The following is a 24,287-nucleotide window of genomic DNA, read 5'->3' on the forward strand; positions in this document are numbered from 1 at the left end:
TGTATGCCTCAATGAACTCCAAGAACAGTCTTTCACCTTTGGAACGTTCAAAAGCACTCCAACTGAGGGTTGGCCAACACTGCAAACCAATGTTATCTGGCCCAAGAAAAATAGAACTGGGGACTGCCTAAAGCCCAAAGTGTTCATGTGAAAGACCTTACGTCAGAAGCTGGCATTTGATAAGGCCTGAACATCCACCTTATAGAACTTAGACATGAGTCAGCCTTGCCAATCCTAATGCCAAAAAGCCCAAGAGGTACTCACATCATGTAGAGTGCGCCTTTAACTAAAAAGTGTGGAACTTGATCCTTGAGACCGTAAGCAGGGCCGGATTTCCCACAAGGCCACCAAGGCCCGGCCCCGCAGCAGCAGGGCGTAGAGGGGCAGCAGAGGTGTGAAATTCCTATCGCCCGACGCTTGGGACAAGTAGTCCTGGGCGCTGGACGGGTAGTTTTTTTTCTACATTTAGCCCTGCTTTGGGCAAGCAGCAGGGTTAAATGTAGAGTGGGGAAGCTGCAGCTCGTTTTCTACAAGTGATCTCGGGGATGCTGAGATCACTTGTAATTAACCTGCTCGCCCGTCCAAATTCCCTACCTCCCCTTCCATGGCCCACCCCTGGCTGCCTCTCCACACTGGCCGCCTCCCTCCCCACCGTTGTTTTCGGGGTCCCCTGCTCTTCAGGGGGACCTGGGACTACGGCATGGTAGTTTAGGATGGAGAGCAGGGTGTAGAGCGGAGAAAGTCCGTTCAGTAAACAGAAACTGTCACCTCTAAATGCTATCACACAGGGGCTTGTTAGCTCCTGTGTGATAGCAATAAAGTTAAGTAAAACAAATTGCATAAAAAAATAATTTAAATTGACAAATAGTAAAAAAATTAAACAAATAAAAATTTAAGAAAGTAAAAGATAATAAGAGATAATTTAAAAAATAACAAAAATTAAAACGTGATAAAAAAGTTTAAAATTATAAAATAAAAAAGGAAAAGATAAGATAAATAAAAATGTAAAATAGAATAAAGAAAAAATTAAAAAAGATTCAAACTAACCCCGCCGCCCCGATGGGGGGTGCATTGAGGAACCTGGCCTTGGGGCCCTGACCGTAAGCTTGAATAATGGTCTCTGTGAGCCACCTAGAGATGGTGCACCCTTGCAGATACCATCCTGCATGGCAAAAACGGGATCAGTCTTTCTGAAGAAATCAGTAGCTGACAGGTGAACTTCCGCAGCCACAACCAGATCAAGTCAATATAGAAAAATATCCTTTTGATAAACTGGAGTGAGACAGAGGGACATAAGAACAATGTCCTGCTTGAGGTAAAAGGCCAATAATAACTTAGATAAAAAGGTAGCTCGAGGCCTTAAAACCTTGTCCTGGAGCAAAACCAGAAAAGATTCTTGCAAGATAACACCAATAACACAGACAATTGCCTAGTAGACGTGATAGCTACAAGGAACACCACCTGAGGGAGAGTAGGCAAAAGGCATGTCTCTAATGGATTCAAATGGCAGTTTTTGAAGCTCAGAGAGAACCACATTCAGATCCCACAGAGTCACAGAAGAGCGAACAAGGGAAGCAACATGGATGACTCCCTGCACAAAGGTCTTAATCAAAGAATGAGAAGCCAATGATCTCTAGAACAAGATAGCAAGAGCAGAGAGATCACCAGGTATCTGGCCCTACAAAGTGTTCCATGGCCAACTTGTTACCAGAACAGAGTCTGGAAAGCACCCAGGTTATTTCCAGGCTAGTCTTGCAACACCAGCAGGGTCGAGTCATGGCACTCTGAAAGCGAGGCTGAGGACTGGTGGCACCTGATAGCTGCATTCGTAGAGATCAGCTCTAGCAGCAATGTAGAGAAGAGTCTTGATTGAAGAAAAAAAAGGAAAGGTTATAGCAAAAAATAGCAGAGCTGAAAAAAGGACATCCATCCTCCTAGGACACTTGCACAAATCTCAGGCATGCTGATAGTAGGATAGGCTATCTTGGGCTAGCCAACAGTTTGTTGGTTGCCTGTTGTGATCATTGTAGTGGCAATTTATGTGTCATACATTAATTCAGAACAACTTGGGTGATATTATTATTGTTGTCTTTTCAGGCTTACAGCAATCTTCTGGTGCACAAACCTTTGTTATACTGATTGTGACATATCAAATTAATATCTGGTTATTACTACTCACTATGGCTATTTACATAAATCCCATAGACTAGCAGCAAAATTGTGCATGCTTATTATAAGACATTACACTGTATAATATCATCCATTTCATTTCATATATTATCTCCTTATGCTACTATGCTACCAAACACTGCAAAACCACTGAAGAGTCTATTTTTAAACATCAATTTTGTCAAGTATTATGTGTTTCCTCTACTTGTATCTCTTGGGTACACAAAATATATTAAGTAGAAAACAAGGAAAGTTATGCTCGTATATCATTAAATCTGTTCATGTGTTAAGGAATTCACACCATGTCATAGACTGTTCAAAGCACACTTAAACAGAAATATTAAAGTCCTACTACCTAGCAAATGTTTCATACTATTATTAACTAGGGGTGCGGAAATTGACGATTAATCCGTCGATTAATCATTCATTTCTTTGATCGATCGAGGAGTCCGTTGACGTCGATGTCCGTGACGTCACCGGACTCCTCCCCCTTCCCTTCGTTACCTGAACGGAATGACTTGGGGCGGTGAGTCTCCTGGTTCATGAGTGCATCGGATGTGAAAACCAAAGAGAGAAACAAGAGGGCGCAAAACTGACTGCTTGGACCGAACATATCAGGGAAGGTGACAGGAACAATAAATACTGTATATATGTATAATGTACTTACTTATGTGGGTCTGGGAACCAGATGTGAACCGGCCTGTGAGGAGGATCAGGATGTCCAGAATGTATGTTGAATGGCGGCTGATATATTGCCTGAGGCTGCCGCCATTCAACATACATTCTGGACATCCTGATCCTCCTCACAGGCCGGTTCACATCTGGTTTCCAGACCCACGTAAGTAAGTACATTATACATATATATTTATTGTTCCTGTCACCTTCCCTGATATGTTCGGTCCAGGCAGTCAGCTGACCTAGTTTTGCGCCCTCTTGTTGTTCTAACAAGGCTGGTTAGACCCCCACAGAGCCCTGCTACCCTGGTGAGGCCCCCTCAAAGCTCTGGTGAGACCCCCCCTCTGTATGTGCGGTTTAATTAATCGAAATTAGTCGATTAATCGATTTAAAAAAATTTGATTAATCGAACAGGAAAATTTTAATCATTACCAGCCCTATTATTAACCTGTATTCTCTGAATGATATACTTCAGCACATGATAAACTTACAAATTGAGCTTGGTTGGTTCTCTGAAATGCCCACGTAAACATGTACGTAGCGTTCTTGTTTATGATGTGAGTGTAAGACTGCTTTTCTCGATTTCCTCCCCACGATTCTACCACACTTGTGGACTTTCTGTTTACATCCTGTAGGAATGAAAATAATTTCACAAATATAACATAATATATGAAACAATACCTTCAATGTCCAAGGTTTCAACAATGCACATGCTTGCATAGGGCAGCCATTTTGTTTGCAGTGTCTTTATAATAGACAACTATAATAGTCAACTCAAGAAGCAAACATAGCAGGTTGACAATGCTGTTGTCTATTGCTAGGCAATGACTTATTGCTATCAGCCTGTAAAGGAATTGCTGCCAGGATCTCCAGATAAGAAACTTTGTAACACATTCAAAATATATTTTTGTGCTTATGAAAACTGTATACAGTGAGACATGATGCCAGACTTACAAAATAGATTTTGAGTTTACATACATTGTGTTAACCCCGGGTAGAAGGGAGAGTGATGGAAAATGTATTTCTTAATAAATACACTTGCCATGAAGAGACATACTGTTTATATAAATCTAAGCCTGAATTTTCCCTTAGCTTAGTGAATGAGGTGAGGCTCTGCTGACTTCAATCATCCAATCATATCCAAGCAAAAATACTGGGGGTTTTTTTTTCTTTGCACATTATTGGGTATTCCTTACAAAGTAAAATGTCACCACATTCACCAAGCTAAGGGAAAATTCCCTTGCAAAGTGCAAATTCCCTTACAAAGCTAACAGCCTATTTACCCTTAGTAAATCAACCCTGAAGTGTGGAAGCCACAGACAACCAGGTAACTAGTAAAGTCAGAAGGAAGTTGGTAATGGTAGCCTACATGTTGCTTTCGGTACAGGTTTACCTCAATGTATAATAAAGACATTTCAATGCTTTTTAATCTGCAGCTTCCAATAAAATAGTACCTTGTGATCCTGCCCTTAAGATTTATGTTCAAACACTTCCTGTTACAGGGTTATATTTTTATTTTTTTTGTTGGTCCCTGTCTTCTAGTTGTTCTCCTGCATTGTCAACCTCACATGTGCTGACACTACAAGTGGCCATGCCAACACACACTGCTCCACTGTTGTCACCATTGGGAAAACCTGCCCTAAAATATGATGTGCAGCAGTTGCAGTCCATGTCCATGCATGTAAGCAGGAGGTGGCTGAAAACAGACTGCAGGAGAGCAACAATGCAGAGATGTAACAAAGGATTTAAATATATATATATACAGGTGAAACTCGAATAATTAGAATATCGTGCAAAAGTAATTGCAGTAAGTGCTGCAAAAGGGGCCCAAACCAAGTACTGAGTACATATGCATGCTTGTACTTTTCAGAGGTCCGATATTGTTCTATGTACAATCCTTGTTTTATTGATTGCATGTAATAATATACTTTTTTGAGGTTGTGGATTTGGGGTTCTTGGGGTTTTCATGAGCTGTAAGCCATAATCATCACAATTATGACAAATCACGGCTTGAATTATCTTGTTTTGCATGTAATGAGTCTATCTCATATATTAGTTTCACCTTTTAAGTTGCATTAGTGAAATAAATGAACTTTGCACGATATTCTAATTATTCGAGTTTCACCTGTATATATAGGGGCTGACTAGCAGATACTGAAGCTTGGCCCAGTGGGAGATTCCTCCATCCACACAGTTTAGCGTAGATGGAGGAATCTGTTGCAATTTTTCCATCTGACCATAGAATATCTGCAGAAAATGTATAGGTGTATGGTCAGCTTAAGGCCTATTTTAAACAGGAGTCAATTAATCTACCAGCATGTCTTCCGAGTGAGGAAACTGGAGCACCTGGAGAAAACCCACACAAGCACATTTATACAACATCTTAAATATTAGGCAGGCCTAGCATGTAAGGCACAATCTCAAAGGTAAGTCTAATGGTCGTGATATTTTTTAAACAAGGTTAATACAGTTACTGTGGGTTTTTTTTCATTTATCCCAATATTTTGGATAAACAACCTTCATTCCCCCAAAGATACCACTTTTCAAGCATACATAAAATTTAGATTAACATGTGCCTGAGAGCATCAATATTTTCCTGCCAGTACTGCTAACAAAGACACGTGCACACTTGCAGAAATCAAAACTACTACATCTATAAAAATCATGAGAATAACTGGCAATCAGCAGAAATATATCCTGGGGCATCACTTACCACCATGAAGTACAGCACACAGTCTGCTGAACAAATAGTCTCAAACACAAAGGTAATCCTGCCCAGTTCTGCGCCATTTGTCCCAGTCATTGATGTTGGAGGCCTAAAATTGTAAAGCAAAATCATTTGTAGACCTCGAGCTATGTTTCACAACATGTATTTTGTTATTCTTATTAAGCTCTAAGGCTAGCCATTTTAGGGCCAATAGACATGGATAAATGGAATGCACTATAATAACTCCTGCAGCACTTGAAGCACTGAAGGTAATCACATCTTTACAGCACAGGAGCAATTTCACATATATTTAGAGTGGATTATGCAGTTCACAGGTGTGTGTGGAGAGCATTGCAATTATAATACAAAAAGGACACCAGAGTGTGCTGGCATAGTGTAGTAAATGGGATGTGTTTGTGTTTAAATAAAAATGATTCCAATTTACTATACTATGCCAGCGCACTCTGATGTTTTTTTCATATTATAGTTGTGATGGAAAAATGGATGTGCAGTTTGTGATGGAAAAGTGAATGTTAAATCAGAACTAAGGTCTAGTAAAAAAACAAAAAAATGCTAGCAGGTAAGCTTTTATGGCAGAAGAAACTCTCTATGTCTCTTGTGCCTAAAAAGCTTCTGCCTTACCTGCTAAAAATGTTCTTCTGATTGCATAATGAGCTGTGTCTGCATTCCCAACTGGCCAACCAAGATAAGCAAAGACCTTAAAACTGGAGGAAGGCCAGGCAAAGATGTCTTTGGTAGCAACGCAGCAAGGAGGTAGCCTGCGGGAATTGCATTGCTAAACAGGGGTGCTTAGGCAGGTAAGTTAGTCATAAAGTGCAAGTATGCTTTGCATAAGTACATACTATCACATGTGCCGACTCACCAAGATGTGGATTTCAGTTCCACTTTAATACCCAGCATGGCCACAGTAATTTATGTGTAGAAAATACTGTGGTCATGCTGGGTATTAAAGTGGAACTCAAATCCACATCGTGGTGAGTCGGCACATGTCATAATGTGCACTTATGCAAAGCATACTTGCAGTTAGACAAATAGGAGTCTATTTACATTGCTTTGCTTACCTGACTTTCTCTCTGGATAAATGCAGGCTAAAATGTATCAGAAAGTGAGGTAAGCAAAGCAATGTAAATAGACTCCTAAACTGCAAGGGGCTGTAGCATATATAAAATAAAGCTTTTATAGTTCTGCAGTTGGTAAGGAGTAAGTAGAAAATGCAATAAACTAGAGTAGCTTTGGATTTTTTTAAATGACCTTGTACTTTATCTCAAACGTTTTATAAGTTTAAGTCCTGATTTATTGGAGACAATACAGAATGCTTGTTATTACCTTGACTCCATGGAACTTCCGTCACGGAGCCACGCAAAGTCAGGCCCCAGTAAATCAGAGAGAAAGGGTACAAAGGCTTTTCTTGCTGGTAAAGGTAAAAGTTTCTTGTGGGATCTGCATTTATGGATTTTTAATAGGAGTTTAAGTTTAAAATGCAGTACAAGCTCTTTTGTAAGGTGACTGTACATGCAGGGTCAGATTTTCATCACTGCAGCCTGTAGGCCCACCACAATTAACACCCCTCTGCTATAATCGCAGCTTTTACACAAAACATTTACCCATTTTCCTGGTCCTGAGCTGACTTTAGAATATTTTAGTAAAGCATGAATAACTTTATATAACATGTCTATTCCTTCTGAAGAGGAATGAAAAAAAATTGTGTGGACAATAATTATACATGTAATAAAATGCCTCTTTGACTTCACCAAAAGACATGTCTACTATGCGCAAGTTAGCCCTCCTTCACACGGGTAACGGCCGGTCCGTACAAATCCGTGCTGGGTGCACGGCCGTATCGGGCAGCTCCCGGGAAGGACAGGTGCTGCATGTGATTATATGCAGCAGCCTGTCCTTCTCTATGGGAGTATGCAGCTGTACGCCGCCCTACACTTACCGGTCCTGCACGTCTGTGCGGGTGTCCATACTCATACACTGACAGAATGGATCCTGTCTGCGTCCAAGCAGGGACACCCGCACCTGTATGGACGTGCAGGTCGGGTGAGCGTAGGGTGGCATACAGCCACGTACTCCCATAGAGAAGGACAGGCTGATGCGTACAAATCACACGCAGAACCTGTCCTTCCTGGGAGCTGCCCGATATGGCTGTTACCCATGTGAATGAGGGCTAAATCTGGCCCTGCATGCACATGCATAATAGCTTGCCTGAGCCAACCTGGCTCTGTGATCTGCCTGTCACAGATCCAAGCACTCACAATGAGGCTGGTGAAATCTGACATCTGATCTGGACAGAACAACCGGAGTATTGGTAGACATATGTTACCCTTGACGAACAAGAATCCGTGAAAGCCTCTTTATTATATTATTGCTTTGTTTGCAATACTGCTGTAAGCACAGAAGTCAAGAAAATGTACATAAAGTGACAGCAGAACAAAAAGCATTTTTTTTTTCTGCAGACATATAGGCATAGCTTACTTAAATCCAGGGATATGCAGATTCAACAGAAGGTAGTCATTGTCGGATCCCCCTGCTCCACTGTGAACATGATCACCAGCAACTTCCCATCCTACAAAAAAAAATGTCAATATCAATTGCTGCATCGGATAATAAATATGGATTAGTGACAAGACTGCTGTTATTTTAGTAGAAACAAGGCTACATTACTGGAAATATACAGGGAGCAAGGAAGTCCAGGTGTTATTCGCTACTCAACTGTTTCTTGAAATGATCAAAACAGCAGTAATCACATAATGAGTATATTAAGTATTTATGCCAGGGCTGGAACACCAGGTAGCCAATGCTCCTTAAATATTACAACTGGTGCTAACTTTTAAGGTTTACTCTAGTTGTTGTCAATGGAGCTGGCTTCAAAAAATCCTGTTGGCTCCTAGATTGGAGAGACTGGCTCCTGAATTCCATGTTAATTGTTCCGCTCCTAATTTAAGGAACACAGAAAGGCTCTGTATCAAAAGCTAACTAAGTGTAGAGCTTATATGCAAAGAACTACATGGCCATTACAATAAAAACTCAAAAATTACTGTTTAAACACTTTTTTTTTTGTAGCAGTCACATGACTGCTATTGCCTCATTTTTCTTAAGTGCAACTATGTCTGGGGGCATATATTGTTGAGCTCCACCCAGTGTCTGGTGTATTTTTCTTTACATTCAGGAAAAAAAATGAATTGTATACAACATTATGTTGTGGGATTTTTTTGTTGTCTGGCCTACATGTTGCATGGAGTTGCATTGCAGATACTCAGATACTTACAGCTCTCCACTGCTCTCAAGGATGGAGTGAGCTCTGGAGGGAGGGAGCACTTGCACGTATCGGCCAGCACTGTTGGCACTTCCTAACATGGCAGTACATTCTAGGAAGCACCAAGGTAATCGTGTAGCATTGTAGTCTGAGGGGAAATGCTGCAGAGAGAGCATGACAACACTGCTGGAATTTTAGCAGCTGACTTGCAGCACTGTCAACCCTCTCCAGGTTATGAGGCAATTTACTGGTAAATAGGGTGAAAGGAGAAAGAGTTAATTTTTAAAGATCTGTTTAATTTTCTTGTTCCTGTTTTATGTCCATCTATCTGATTATCATCTGTCTGATTATCAATATATATATATATATAACTAATGGAAAGTGTTTTCCGCTTGCAAAGCTAATTCGATGATGTTGTTGTTTAAGAATGTATTTTACTGTAGACAAATCACGCCTCTTCTGCAAAGTCTCGAAACTGTATAAAAACTATGTATTTACTAAAAATAAACTGACTTCTGTATTCATGATACTTGGTGTCTGAATGCATTACTCCCGAAGCTTCGAGGCTAACAAAGGATACAGGCATAAGTATAGAATAGCTTACATAGGGTATGATTTACTGGATTGTTTTTTATGCAATTAAGAGGTACTGACTTATTCAGTAATAATTGTTGTCTAGAGTTCCACTTTAATCTTATCTGGTTATTATACAAATGTATACATATGCATATGCTAAACCTTCCATTTATGCTAATGCATGTGTTCTAACCACTTAGCAGAAGCAGGATACAGCTTTCCAAATATTATAGTAACAACAATTCTCCTGCAGAGGGAGACATTGTACCAAAAAAGCATGCGTATGTAACAGCAAAGAAAAAAAACACTGCACTCTCCAAATGTTTGTTATTAGTTTGACTTAAAGCTCTGTAAAATGATTGGCCAAATGTCACGCAAATCATTTGAAAAATAATACACCATTGAAAATAGATGTAACAGTTGCTAGATATTAGCAATGGCTTACCATTCATTCCATCACACTTGGAATTTCCAACATTAAAGCAAGATGTCTTCATATTGGCCGGAAGGATGTTCCACCACTTGTACTCAAAGCCCAGGACTGGCTCTGTGCCAGCAGCACACTTCTTACACTCTGCAGGTAAAAAAGATATTAAACATATTCTAACACTTTCTGCTTTTCTCATTGCAAATTACGAGAAACGTGGATCGACATAATTGCAATATGTCTACTAGAAGATTTTAGGTTTGCTCATAAGCATCAAATGCATCAGAACTTACACTATAGGCATTCATAAACAATTTGGTCATTTCTTCAGTAACTGCTAATAACACTAAAAACATTTGTGTTTTTATATGGTATTCCAGAAATTACAAAAGATAGGGGAGGGCTGTTCATCACCCCGGATGTAGGCAAGAGCAGGATCCTTTCCCCAATCCACACTATGATGGCCTATATCTTTTTTTGCTAAATAGCTTTACTACTATAACATGTTTCACTTGCTTCAGCTCTACAAGGAATTATGACCAAGGAGCAGAGTAAATTAGAGAGTAAGGTACCCCTCTGTGCTCCCCCAAGGATCAAAAACAACTTTTCTTAGTGTTAAGCTGGCCATACACGTATAGATGTTCTGCAAATTTTCTGTGGTCAGATAGAAAAAGTCCAACACATTCCTCCATCTACGCTAAACTGTGTGGATGGAGGAATTTCCCACTGGGCTGAGCTTCAATATCTTGCTAGTCGGCCCCACTGGCTGTCAAAATACCTGAACAATCTGATTAGATGCAGGCATTGTTCCGGTGTTTTGAGAGCCAGCGGGGCTGAATAGCAAGATACTGAACCTTGGCCCAGTGGGAGATTCCTCCATACACACAGTTTAGCCTAGATGGAGGAATCTGTTGCACTTTTTCCATCTGACCATAGAAAACCTGCAGATAATCTATAGGTGTATGGTCAGCTTTAATATGAGCCCAAAGTCATTCAAAAGCTGCTAAAGCATCTGTAGCAGGCCACAGTAGAAACCTCCACCTGAATGCAAAGCAGTTTAATTTTACTGTTGAGTGGCACTGGAGCCCTAAATACTGAGTTGCTATGCTGTGCAATTTATTTATCAGCTCCCCCATGGATGAACCCTGATCCCACCCCTTTTATCTTCACTACTGGCACATCATCATGATTGGTGGTAGACAGACACAGCAGGAAGATATTGGGATTTGCTTGGCTACATATTAAATTGTGGACTGGGAAGTCGTTTCTAATAACCATCTTACCTTGTATTCCATCTGAATAGGTCCCAAATGGACAAGGGGCACAAGGTGATGTCCCATTAGAGTAAAATCCTGTATTACATGGTGGACAGTCCTCCTTTTTTCCTGAGGCCGGAAGCTGGATTGCATTAGGCAGTTCTTCTCTGCATATTTTTGGTTCTATCCATTTGTACATGATTTGGGTCTAACAAAAAGTGTCAACCAAACAATATAAATATTATTATTCACACTATTAGGGCTGTCTGTGATTTGTTTTAAAATGCACTAAATTACAAGTCAGTTTTAACAATATCATCAGCATCTAAAAAAACAATACATTTTTTAATTTTTTACTTTTGGTCCATGGTTTTGCATTCCAATTACATCTATTTTGGTTGTGCTGAAAACATGTAGAGCATGCAACGGAACATAACGAATTGCAGTGTTGTGAACTGGTCCCATTCACATCCAATTATTTTTCAGTGCCCTTGCATTAGCATTCGTTGCAAAACGGATCTCAACTAAACGGATCTGGTGTGAATGGGGCTTTATTTGTTATTTTGAAATTTGATACATACTTTATATTAAAGAATATCTCAGTTTTAAATATATGTCTTTCCATATTCAGTTTGTAAGTCGCTATGTCATCATACCTTTCCCTCACTGTCACAGGGTGTATGAATCTGAAATAAATCTTTGCTTGTACAAGGAGGACGATCTATGCACTTGCTGGACCCTTCATCTGAAACAGAAACATGTACAAAAATAGCTTTGAATATTAGGTTTATTAGATGTTTTCCTGGAGTGAGCTTAATGTAATGTAGTGTAAATATTACACTGATGAAAGTCTCAATTCTTGGTGGAATTTTGCAAGGTCCATTTTACCACCACTGCACTTCTCCAATGATTGTGACTGTACTGACACACTTCTCACTGATTGCCACTGCATCAACTTACCCACACAACTCTACACTGACCACCGCTGCATCCACATGCTTCTCCAGTGACAGCCACAACACTCACACACTTCTCCACTGATTACTACTGCAGCAGCACACTTCTCCATTGACCACCACTGCACCTGCACATTTCTCCGATAACTTTCACTGCACCTGCACTCTTCTCCACTGACAGCCACTGTGCCCATGCACTTTTTCACTGGCTGCCCCAGCACCCGTGCTCTTTTCCACCGGCTGCCACTATACCCGCACACTTCCCCACTGACAGCCACTGCACCCATGCACTTATTTAATGACTGCCACTATACACACACACTTCTCCATTGACCACCACTGTATCAAACCACTTATCCACTGCTTGACACTATACCCAACCACTTCTCCACTGACCACCACTGTACACCACATACCACAAACCTCTACATTATGTACACTGTATTGTACATTTATATCACTAGAATCTTAGGTAGAAATTCTGTATGTTATTCTGTTCTTATATGGATCCTTCAAAACTGATTTAAGTCCAAAAGAACAATGGAAAAACATCTACTTTATATTTTAGGTTAGATAAATATAAATTACTAGATGTGTACTATCTGTATGTACTGCAGTCTAGTAGGTAAACACCGACAGAATATCATTTTTCGACTTACTAAAATTGGTAAATATTTTTGGTACCAGGAGGCCTAATTATAGCCACCTTAGATTTATAAACCTTTATCATAATTTATCATATTGTCTGTGCTACTGGTAAGCATGAAACTGTTACCAAAACAGATTACCCAGATTTTTAAGTGCACACAGCAGCCAATACTGATCTTTTTGTCACTGGTCTTACTTCTCTAAACTGGTGAAAGTGGAAATCTGAAAGGTTGCTATGGGATAATGCATAAAACTGATCTCTTTGTTACCTTAATAAAAAAGCTAGGGTAACTATGTTCTGATTAAGAATAACACAAACATAAATAATCGGGTGTAACAGGTTTATAAAATCATTTTATGTAGAGTCAATTTTTCCAATAAATTCACAATTCACTTGCTGCTAAACCTGGAAAACGCAAACAGCCATCATCAGAAACATGCCCCTTTTAAACAATTTTAAAACAAAAGAAACAATTAATTTCTACATACTATACACCACTGACAGTTACTTCTATGCATTTTCATTTCTAACGTAGCAATATGACATTAAGAGTTTACCTGAATATTGTGTCTCTGGATTGCACTTAATGCATTCGTTAGCTTCTCTGTCAGAAAACGTGTTCCTGGGACACAACGTGCAGGAGGAGGATCCAGATTTATCACTGTATGTGCCAGGTTTACAAGGGAAGCATTCTGATGTGTAGGCAACACCTGCAGAGATTGATAGAGCTGGATTTAGCAACACCTCGGTTATAAGGATTGAGTAAACCAGCGATCCCATGGGACTACATCTCTTATGGTGTTTAACAGGTAGCTGCACATAAAGAAGACTGCTGCCACATGGGAGTTTGGCTTACCTCTCCACCTTGTTGTTGGTGCTCGGACCAAGCTTGTCTTATTGAAATGTCTATCCACAATAAATGGACCACACACAAACCCACTGAGAATCTTAATGCAAGTGTAAACTTCATAACAGTGGCATGATCAGAACCACCTTGCCTTAAGGCCTTAAGATGAAGCAACTGTTTTTCACAACTGCTTCATCATAAGGCCTTAAGGCTAAGCAGGTCTTGCAAATCACATCAAGATGCTTCTGACCATGCAGCTGTTGTGATTCCCTGTATCTGGATGTACGTGTGCAGTTCACTTATTATGGATAGAGACATTTCAGGTTGCTGTACATGTATAAATTGCATAAATACATGAGCACTGTATTGTACAAAACAGAATCAATAGTGCATCTTTTTTACTTTACACCTTAGACCAAAATGAGCACTTAATCCTTGCAGTCTGAGGGTAGCCCCACTGCAAGAGTTTCTTTTTTAACTGACCAGAGTTAGTCTTTAAGAAATGGTTTTAGATGTACCAAGAAAGCCCAAAAAGTCCTAGAACTTGAACATAAATCTTGTGTTAGTGTGTTTTAATATGCGTGTTACCTTCTATTGTAATGTTCTTTATCAACACAGGCTTCACCACTTTTGACCCCAGGAGAATGCCTGTAGTTCTCCAATACAGAATGTTAGGTCCAGATTTTAGAGGCACCTGTAATAAAAAAAATGCCATCAACAAAATTACTTGTTTCCCTCTGTAATTATGGGCAGTCAAGGATTGTGGCGAGATTTTCCTGTTCTCTAGATTCACTGCACAAGTATGCCCTCTGTCATATTTTGTCCATGCACAGAAAAGAGACCAATTCTTTTTTTCAGCAGATAAAAAAGTATGGTCACTAATCAATCTCTTCAAATATTAGTAAATGCTTGTTAATGCCCAATAATTAACCCTACTTTGCTAGAAAGCTGGAAGTGATAGTTAGAGCAATAATTTCTCCAAAACTGCCAACTATCCCTTATTTCGAGGGATTGTCCCTCTTTTGGAACGAAATCTCTCAGTCCCACATTCCTCCTAAATGTCCTTCTTTTAGCTCTGGTGTAGAGATCTGTATAAATAAATGTATTAGGTGCCAACGTTGTTTATATTGCACTTAACTTTTCATCCATCCTTTAGATATAATGCTGTACATAATTCTATACTATATTATGAATACATAATTGCATAAAATATATAATATAAATATTAGAGGTGCACCGAAATGAAATTTTCAAAACCGAAATTTTTAAAAAATGTCAGGCCAAAACCGAAAATGTTTTTTTTTCTAACCTTTTCACATTTTTTTAGATATTTTATATTTTTTAAATTGTATTTTTATTTATTTATATTTAAAAAAATAATATTTTTTACTTGACTGTTGGGGGCTTCAGGGAAATATCAGGGGTCTAAACAGACAGCTGATATTTCTCTTTTAAAAAAGAAAAAGAGATTGAGAACAGAGTCCTCAATCTCTTTTTCTGCAGCCCCTGTTATAATTGAACAGGAATCCTCTATACTGAGTGTTCCTGTTCATTCATAACTTGTGGAGATAGTATGTTTACCATATCCACAATCATTTATAAACAGGAGGTGATGTAGATCACTTCCTATTTATTCATAATTTGGGACACAGTAAACATACTCATACTCAAATACTCACGGTGCCGGAGGAGAGCTCAGCCTCCTGTGACAGCTGACAGCCATCTCTGCCCACGCACCACCATTCTCCTCATCTCTCACAGGAGGCTGAGCGGTGTGGGAGGAGAGACGCTGACCACTCACAGCCCTCTCCTCCCTTGCACTCCGGTGACAGTTTGCAATCGTTTTGCCAAAAGTGCAATTTTCAGCCGCTATGTTTTGGATCCCCATTAAATATATAATATAAAGTAAAAAAGGTACAGTTGGTTTAAGTAACCCTGCTTGCGCTTTATGGCTGTCATAGTCAAATGTGATTGTGGGTAAGGTGTTCCCATTCCAGTCTGTTCATGAGCAGCCCTATTCACATTTAAAGCATTATTTGTTACTGAAAAATCCAATAAAGGTAGATCAAAGATACATCTTGTATTAGTGGTTCACATAAAAAAGGGTCACAAACAAGTTTAAAATGCTCACTTCTGTTCCTCCAGCACTCATTGGAGGGACTGACAGGACAGGGGTTGGCCACAGCTGGCTCTGACTTTAGAAAGGCAGAGCTGCCCCGGCTGCAGTGTGGCTCTGCACTGTCAGCATATAGTAGGCAACAGCCCACTATATGCTGAGTTTTGGGTCACAGGAGTACATTAGTAAATGTACCCCTGTGACACAAAAGGGAACTAAAGCCATAAAAAGGTATGGCTTTGGTTCTCTTGTAAGAATGACAAATTGAGATGTATGTGTTCAAAGCTGTGATGAAGTATCTGCATGAAAAAGAGAGCCAAAGGAAACTCATAAGAGAAACATAGGGGGGCAAGGCTAATCTCATAAAAATCCTATCTGACTGACTGTTATACTGACCCTCTAACTTTAATATTTGAAAGTCACTGATATAAAAGTGTCAGGAGATTAAACTTCACTGGTTCCATGCTTGTTTACTAGGCGTTAAAGAAAATGGCACTGGTGTATGAATGTAGTCAACGTGGTTGTGTGTAAAACCATGGCCCATATGAAATACTTGTTTGCTTTGCCTACAAAATTTAGCCACAGATCTAAATATACAGTCAATGCAGTAATGACAATCTCAGACGGAGTATGAGGCACATAAGCCAATGGAAAAAACCCATACCGAATGATGCATCCATTCACCATTATCAGACAGCTTCACCCACTTGTCAGATGAAGAACTTGTTTCCTGGCACTGGTCGTTCTGGATCTGTGAGGCACAAAACAAGCATAACTCAATAACAGGTGGGAGTTTCCTCAAGAATAAAGGAAAAGGGTAAAGGTATCCACAGACGTTACATGATCATCATCACATATCCTGTCAATATGTATCAGCACGATTGTGTATGAAACATACTGACTGCCGCAGCCACCCCATCATTTTCCTCAGCCTTTTCAAACCCAGCAAGAAAAGACTATAAATTTAGATTTTCCCAGCTAATAACTAATTTTCTCCCAATATAACACTGGTACTAAGGGGTTTCAATAAATGCATGTATGCTTACGTCTACACACACCTTTCAATACGCTTACAGGGAAAATAGATTGTTCGGGGCATTAGCTCTGCATGGAAGCCTGGCTTAAATTTGACTATATGGACAACTTTGGTGTAACTTACTAAAAAGATCATGGGGAGTGCAAACAATAACATAACCATTCTCATTTAATACACCAAATCATGGCAGTCATCACAGCAGACATCCCAACTCTACCGGATGCTTCGGGAGTGTCCCGCTATTGGATAACAGCTCCCAGCCAACCGGGAGAGAAACTAGCAGAGTAAACCTTTGCCTGCTGTCTGTTTTTTTTTATGGTTGTTTTAATTCTGAATATTGCACCCACCCACTACTACTGTCAATCAGCAGAGGTGGACCTGAAGTTCTCCATCAGGTCCTCCTCCTGCTGTTTGACAGTAGCAGAGGGCGGGTGCAACACCCAGCTTGCTATTGGCTATTGCAAATTGAAATAGCCAACATCAATCTAGCCATTCATTCTTAAGCTGCTTTCTGGGGGGTTCTCTTCCCCGACCCCTAGACCCCCCGCACGCGCGAAAGGGGGGGGGGTCAGAGGGCACCTCCCTGAAATGAGAAGGGCACCTCCCTGAAATTACTTTTTTCAGCTTGGGATCCCTGTCACATTCTCTAATTCTCTAACTGTCCTAGCAAATAGATGAGGCACTGTAGAATTCAAAACTTTAACTTTTTTTAAATCCTGTGCTAATTCTTACAATAGGAAAAAATGTTCATTGTATTATTTAATAAAGTTTTTCCCAATTGCATTGCCGGCGGAGAGCTTAGTTACAGGTCGTCAGGAATAAAAATAATATGAAATGCATTATATAAAACAAATCTTACAAAGAATTCAAAAAAGATATTGTTGTCAAGATACTGATAATCAAATGACACAGATCCAGCTTTCTTCAGATGAACAGCGTAGATGAGAGAAACAGTACAGTCATCCCGATTAGATTCTATGTAGTTTCCTTTAGGAATCCATGATGAGCTAAGAAGAGATGACAGTAGAAATAAAGCTCATATACCATTTATCATGAATGTAATGATTCTTTTTAACACTATATATATCACATACTGTATATTGTGCAGTTATTAGGAACATTCAATTACTACCTTGAGGGTCAGGCCCAGAATAAGGCAGAGGCAGTGTCTTGGGTAGCACTCTGCAAGGGACGCAGCTGGGGCGTCATGCTTCTGCATCACCTTGCTATCTCCTGCGCTGTGCAGGACTGAGATGTCAAACTCATGTGTACATAACCAAAGAAAAGCTTTTCTTACATTTTTTTAACCCTTAGTGAACCCCAATTATTTGCTATTAACTCTTTCATTCTCTTCTTCACTAGCATTTAGTGTTTTTTTTTTTGCTGATTTGTTTTATTGTTTGCACAAAAACTTTTTACATTTGCATTCCTTCATGTTTGTAGCTCCAAATTTAAAAAAAAAACGCTTTGTACCAGGAACATGATTCTAGTGCCTTTATAAAATGGACAGCTCGCAGACTAAAATTTGTAGCTAATCCTGATTGTTTTTTTTGCAGTTAATTTGTAATTGGGTAGTTAATTTTAGGTAACCCTAATTATTTTTATTAACTTCTTATTTCCTACCCTCAGCTTTTTTATCTGTCTCTTTTTATATAAACATTTTGGATTTGTGTTAGTTGTGGTAAACCTGAATTATAGTGCTGATGGGGCGCACTTTGGCATCCTTGCGTTGGGTGCCAGAGGACCATGTTCCGGAACTGTTGATGGTACATCAATCACTAAAATGAGTAAGATTCCACAAATCATCTAAAGGTGCTTACAGAAACTACACAGCTAATTCTTCAGTCAAGTAGCTATATGACTGTTCTTTACAAACAATCGTTTGTAAAAAAAAAAAAAGGGGGGAAAAGGGGAGCATTGCAGCTGATGGCCTGTGACAAAGTAATATCCATCACAGTCAATCAATTTTTGCCCCAGCCATCAGGCCTAACGTTCCCCAATGACTGAATGCACCTCTAGGCTACACGCAGGCACAATATAATTATTGACCAATAGTGATCCGATAGCGTGACACTAATCTACTAACTGACATATTAGTCTGGATGTCACAACACTTCTTAAAACTCAATCTATCAAAAACTGAGCTCATGATATTTCCTCCTGCCCGTGAACCTTCCCCCAACTTTTCCCTTGAGATTGGTAACACTGCTATCTATCCCTCCCCCATGCCAAGGTGCTAGGTGTCATCCTGGACTCAGACCTCAACTTTCTGCCCCACATTCAATCACTATCCAAATCCTGCCGCCTTCACCTTGGTAACATCTCCAAAATACGCCCCTTCCCCACCAATGAAACCACAAAGCTACTCATCCTCCACTTGTTATCTCTTGTTTTGACTATTGCAACTCCCTCCTCATTAGCCTACCTACCTCTACACAGGCTATCCCCCCCTTCAGTCTATCATGAATGCTGCTGCTAGACTCATCTACCTAACCCACCGTTCAGTGTCTGCAACCCCCCTCTGCCAATCCCTCCACTGGCTTCCAATCACCCAATGGATAAAATTCAAAATATTAGCAACCACTTACAAAGCCATCCACAACTCTGTCCCCCGTTATAACTCAAACCTTGTCTCAAAGTATCACCCTAACCGTCCCCTTCGCTCTTCCAAAGACCTCCTGCTTTCTAGCTCCCTCGTCAACTCCTCCCATGCTTGCCTCCAGGACTTCTCTAGAGTCTCTCCCATCCTCTGGAATTCCTTACCCCAACCTGTCCATCTATCCCCTACTCTGACTGCCTTCTGGCAATCCATAAAGACTCATCTCTTTAGGGAAGCCTATCCCGCCTCAAACTAACCACTGAATTATCACGTTCTCAAGCAATTCCTCCCCACTCAGCTACCTCCTCATCTATCACTTGCCCCCCCCCCTTTTATTTGGTAGGCCCCCATGGGCAGGACCCTCCTTACCATCTTGTCTTGCATCGTATTGTAATTGTACTGTCTTCCGTATAGTGTAAAGCGCTGCACAAACTGTTGGCGCTATATTAATCCTGTCTAATAATAATTCAAAACCATTGTGGACATGCTACATTTAAAAATGAGGATCTTCTGACTGCCATCTCATGTCTTTAGATAAAATTAAATAACTTCTGTCTGCTTTCAGGGCCTGAAAGGCCCATATGTGATCATCTGGTTTTAGCTTAGCAACAAATGGCTGGATCTAGTAGAAGATGAAATCTAAAGGTCACGGCTGCCTATTTTACTAAGCAATACAGCAGACAGTGAGTCACCGTTCAGAGAAACAAACAGCCGACTACATATTCCACAAGGATCAGTTAGAAATGAATAAGCAATGCAGTGTGAATACTGCAGGGTGTTCCACTTTTAGGAGCTAAGCACAGGAAACTGTGATAAAACTGCACAAAATGAGCCAGATAAACTACTGTCAGTGCACCAAACAATTTTGTGCACGGACACCTGCTTTTTTTGGATGCACTATAGAAGAGTTCAGTTTTGAAAATGAAAAAGAAAGATGCAACTAGTGCAGTAATTGTATTAAAAAGAAATTGCAGAAAAAGCTTGACAATCTGTGCCAGATAAATAATGTATTAGAAAATGAGTTTATTAATAATAGATGTGTTCAGCAGTGCGCCAAGAGGATGATGGTGCAAGACAGTTACACATTCTACTATGCGCTAATTAGACTATATATGCTCTGCTACATAATAGTATGACGTGCAATGCCCCAAAATAGGTTTATTTTAACTGCTGCAGTCAAAAGACATCCCAATGCTTTCCTATGGGCTTTCTTGTGCCTAATTCACACCATTGCAGTCCGTTCAGATGCTGTCACAAAAAGTACTGCTTGTCCTATTTTACCTTCATCTAACTGCACTAAACGCACCAAAATGCAGTGCAAACGCATGCAAACTCACTAAAACGCAACAGACTGCATCCGAATGTGGCATCATTCAGGGACATGCAGGGGGGGAAAAACGCATCACAAGCGCGTCAAAACGCATCAAAACAGATTTGCAATGCAACTGCGCAGACGCACGCAGTTGTGATGCAGTTTCTGGTGTGAACGAACCCTTAGTAAACCACCCTCAATGTTAAGTATTTTTGTGTAAATATTGAATGTAAAAATGTTGAATGCTGGTCAAAAGGGAATGCAATCACAACAAAACTTTTAAAACAATCCAGCTTCATCTCATTTTTGCCTAGCTACCCATTAGCTTTCAGTTTCTGAAAAATCTGCAATCAGACTGGTTATAGTTTTTCTACATAAGGAAGTCTTAATTTTTGCAATGCTTTAAAAAGAAAATGCACAAGGGAGGGACAAAGCAAAGTCCACTATGGTAACTATGTTTTCGACGTTATCTTCAAATGGCATTCCTTTAGACCAGAATTTCAAGTCCTTCCTGCAGAACTAGCAGTGGTATGTCTGTCCTGTACAACTTTTACACATATTCAGCTTCTTAAGAATACGACTTAGGGCGAGAGCATTGTTTTCCCTGTGACTGCTCAAGAAATTCAGTTCACAGTACCGCATAACCTGAAGATGGATGATTGAGATCACTATAATATGAAGTTTCATTTGTCACTCCCATAATTTGAAATGTGCCTACAGATTCATCTTTTTTGGTGCCAGAACAAATCCTAAATGAGAACTCTAGTAGAAAAAATGACATAGATTTTGTGTATTTTTGCTAAGTATACAGTGATAGAAGATGCAGCACTCCACTACAGATGCATTCGCCAGCACAATACCAGCAGTGCCAATGCTGATGGTTTCATGAGTATAAATATCTGTTTGTGGAAAAGGTTAGGGCCATTTCTGATTGGGCTACAATGGCTAGATTGGCCTACAAAACTGAATTTAGTGTCATCAATAGTTTTCATTTACTATTGCCACACCAAAATGTCATATTATTTCTACCAAACATCCAAGGTTGGCTCTGGCTTCACTATCTAAAGAGTTATTGACCTGGCACATGCTATTGCTCTCCATACGTGTTTCACTGCCTTTCATTCCATGGTTAACCAAACAGGTTTTGTGTTTATTTTTCTGATACTCAGTGCCCAGGGGTAGTGTAAGTGAATTGGCCAATTATCCTTTTAAGAACGATTCTGCATCCTCAGGTTCTCGGACAACAGAAAATGTAAAGGCTACAGGAAACTATCTCCAGTGAAAATGCCTGTTTTAAACAAGTTTAACAGAATTATTACTGCCTCACTGATGTTTACATGCACCCCACTGTTGACTACTATACAGTAAGATGCATAGGTAATCTCACATGAATTCTAAATTATCATGGCCACAGACTTGAAATGACTCTTAGAGCTCTTTCACACGTGTGTTAAAATCAGGCATTAGAGAAGCATTTTGAAGCCTCTCTGCCACCAATTAATGCTCATGTGGGATAATGCAATAGCAACCAACCAGTGCAGTTCACACATGGGCGTTGTGTTGTGTTGCTTAAGCTGGCAATGCACGATAGGTTTTTTTTTAGCTGCAGAGCTATACAAGTAAAAATGCTCATATTCCCCCTACCCATCAGCTGAATGGCTGCAGTTACTGTTCGGCTAAGAATTTTCAGTCCGGCTCCTCCGAAAAAAGTCATTTGAAAAAATTTACTTTTGTCAAATAAAGGGGTGCCGATGGGGCTACACACTGCTCAAACTTCACCCATGTCAGCAAGATTTAGCTGAAATTCGAGCAGTGTGTGGCCAACTTTATGCATTTTCTCCAATCTGAGTTGGATTAGGCAATAACCTCATGATTATAGGAACCTGCAGACAAATATGAATCACCCAGGTAAAAAGCCTTGTGAAATTAGCAGTGTCTGAATATACCTTCATACTCTATACCATAGACATAAAAGTTTGGAGATTCAAGTGTTTGTGCTCATTTCTTAAAGCGTTTGTTAACACCAGCAGCCACGCTCAACCGCCCATATAGTGCCAATGCGCTCGATCGAGCCGCAACACATTGTTTCTTTTTTTATTATAACTTTATTGAAGTGTCACAGGAGACATTTAATTAGGTTCTATGGGCTTACCGCAGAGTGATGCGGTTGAACCGTGTCTCACTACGGTGCACTTAAAAAAAGTACTGCAAATTGCCTTGTCTTACGTTCGGGCTGCACTGGCCAACCAAAACTTGTGCGGTTAATCATAAGCGAACGCAGATGGTGTGAACGAGCCGTAAAGATGGACTGAAAGACCTTTTATGATGGTTTGATTATGCCTGCATGTCTACGGCCAGTTTTAGGCCCGATTACAAAAATATGTCTATACAGTAATGAGGTAAATTCATCAAATTGCTTTCATTTATAAATAAATTCACTAAACATATAAGCTAATTCTTCAGTGCAATAACAACCAGAATCAGAATTAATTCTGCTGATGTTAAACTGGTACCAGATATAGCTTCTGGCTGGGTGCTCTAGGATGCTACTATTGAGAATGATCAGTTAAAATTAGAACTCTGTAAATAAAGCCATTAGTAAAACTTTTTAAATGTTTAACTAATTATACATTTAAAATTGTCACATGCTGCATTTAAATCTTCTGATCAGATAAAAAAAATCACCAGCATCTAGTGATCACAGAACAAACCTAAATTAAATAATCTATTATTCTGCAATAAATGTACATAAAAGGTTCATGAGATGGTACTGGATCGAGTGATCACTGAGCCTGGAATGCAGAGTGAGAATTCCCTAGGAAGTGACTGAACATTACTTGGTAACTTGGGGAACGATGCACACAGCATGTCTCCAAGTAACCAGTTACCAAATCCTTTTTTAGCATTCTTATGTAAATTCTATTTAAAGCACATGTTTCATTTGTTGCCATGGGTGACTATACATTTTTTTATTTGTTAGTAAATAAAGCCCCACTATGCATTTGTTTACATGTGTTTTACTACTTGTAGCTTGTCAGTTGAAAATATTTAGCAGTTGCACTATGTCTAAGTGCCCATAGATAACAGATAGACTATTGCACGCATGATTATGTCATTGTGTAATCTTTTTGACATGAAATAAGATCTTATGTTAACTTTAACATACAACGAAACAAAAATAAATTGTAATCACAAATAAAGTATAATGAACATATACCCCTAAGGCTCCATTCACATATAGCGTTTGCACTTCCTGCACGGTTTTCTGTTTGGAAGACCGCACCGCACTAAAAAGCTAAAATCTTTACATCTGCACAGAGTCCGCTCGTTCGTGGCTATTTCTATAGCTGCGAACGTGCGGAATCCGCCCTTGAAAGCACGTTCTGACTTTTTTTTTACGGGACGCACGGTTTTGTACCATGCGGTCCCCGCAATAGTCTGAACAATGCACATTAAAATGCATTGTTTTTTTATGTTTAGACCTGTTCCGCGTGCAACCGCTCCTGTGTGAATGGAAGCTTATACATGATATAGCAATAACGTTATACCGGAACCTAGGGATGTCCCGATACCGATGCTAGCATCGGAATCGGGCCCGATACAGGGCATTTTGACAAGTACTTGTACTTGTCAAAATGCCCCGAAGCCTAGCGCCGAAGCTTGCGCTATGTTTTTTTTTTTT

At 39.8% G+C, this 24,287-nt stretch overlaps 1 protein-coding gene across 1 annotated transcript in view; it reads right to left on the minus strand.

The window, feature by feature from the left end:
- The window catches only part of KIAA1324L (KIAA1324 like), a 73,305-nt gene that overhangs the window by 10,506 nt on the left and 38,512 nt on the right, over positions 1-24,287 (minus strand). Inside the window, exons 3-13 of the mRNA XM_018565039.1 lie at positions 18,409-18,472; positions 17,554-17,701; positions 16,323-16,409; positions 14,131-14,236; positions 13,253-13,405; positions 11,747-11,835; positions 11,118-11,298; positions 9,853-9,981; positions 8,051-8,141; positions 5,558-5,660; positions 3,336-3,473 (exon numbers count right to left, since the gene is read on the minus strand). Of these exons, the coding sequence (XP_018420541.1) occupies positions 3,336-3,473; positions 5,558-5,660; positions 8,051-8,141; positions 9,853-9,981; positions 11,118-11,298; positions 11,747-11,835; positions 13,253-13,405; positions 14,131-14,236; positions 16,323-16,409; positions 17,554-17,701; positions 18,409-18,472 (1,289 nt within the window). The remainder of the gene's footprint in view (positions 1-3,335; positions 3,474-5,557; positions 5,661-8,050; positions 8,142-9,852; positions 9,982-11,117; positions 11,299-11,746; positions 11,836-13,252; positions 13,406-14,130; positions 14,237-16,322; positions 16,410-17,553; positions 17,702-18,408; positions 18,473-24,287) is intronic.

The sequence above is a fragment of the Nanorana parkeri genome, unplaced genomic scaffold (genome assembly GCF_000935625.1).
Source record: "Nanorana parkeri isolate BGI_ZX_2015 unplaced genomic scaffold, ASM93562v1 scaffold808, whole genome shotgun sequence".
In the NCBI taxonomy this organism is placed as follows: domain Eukaryota; kingdom Metazoa; phylum Chordata; class Amphibia; order Anura; family Dicroglossidae; genus Nanorana; species Nanorana parkeri.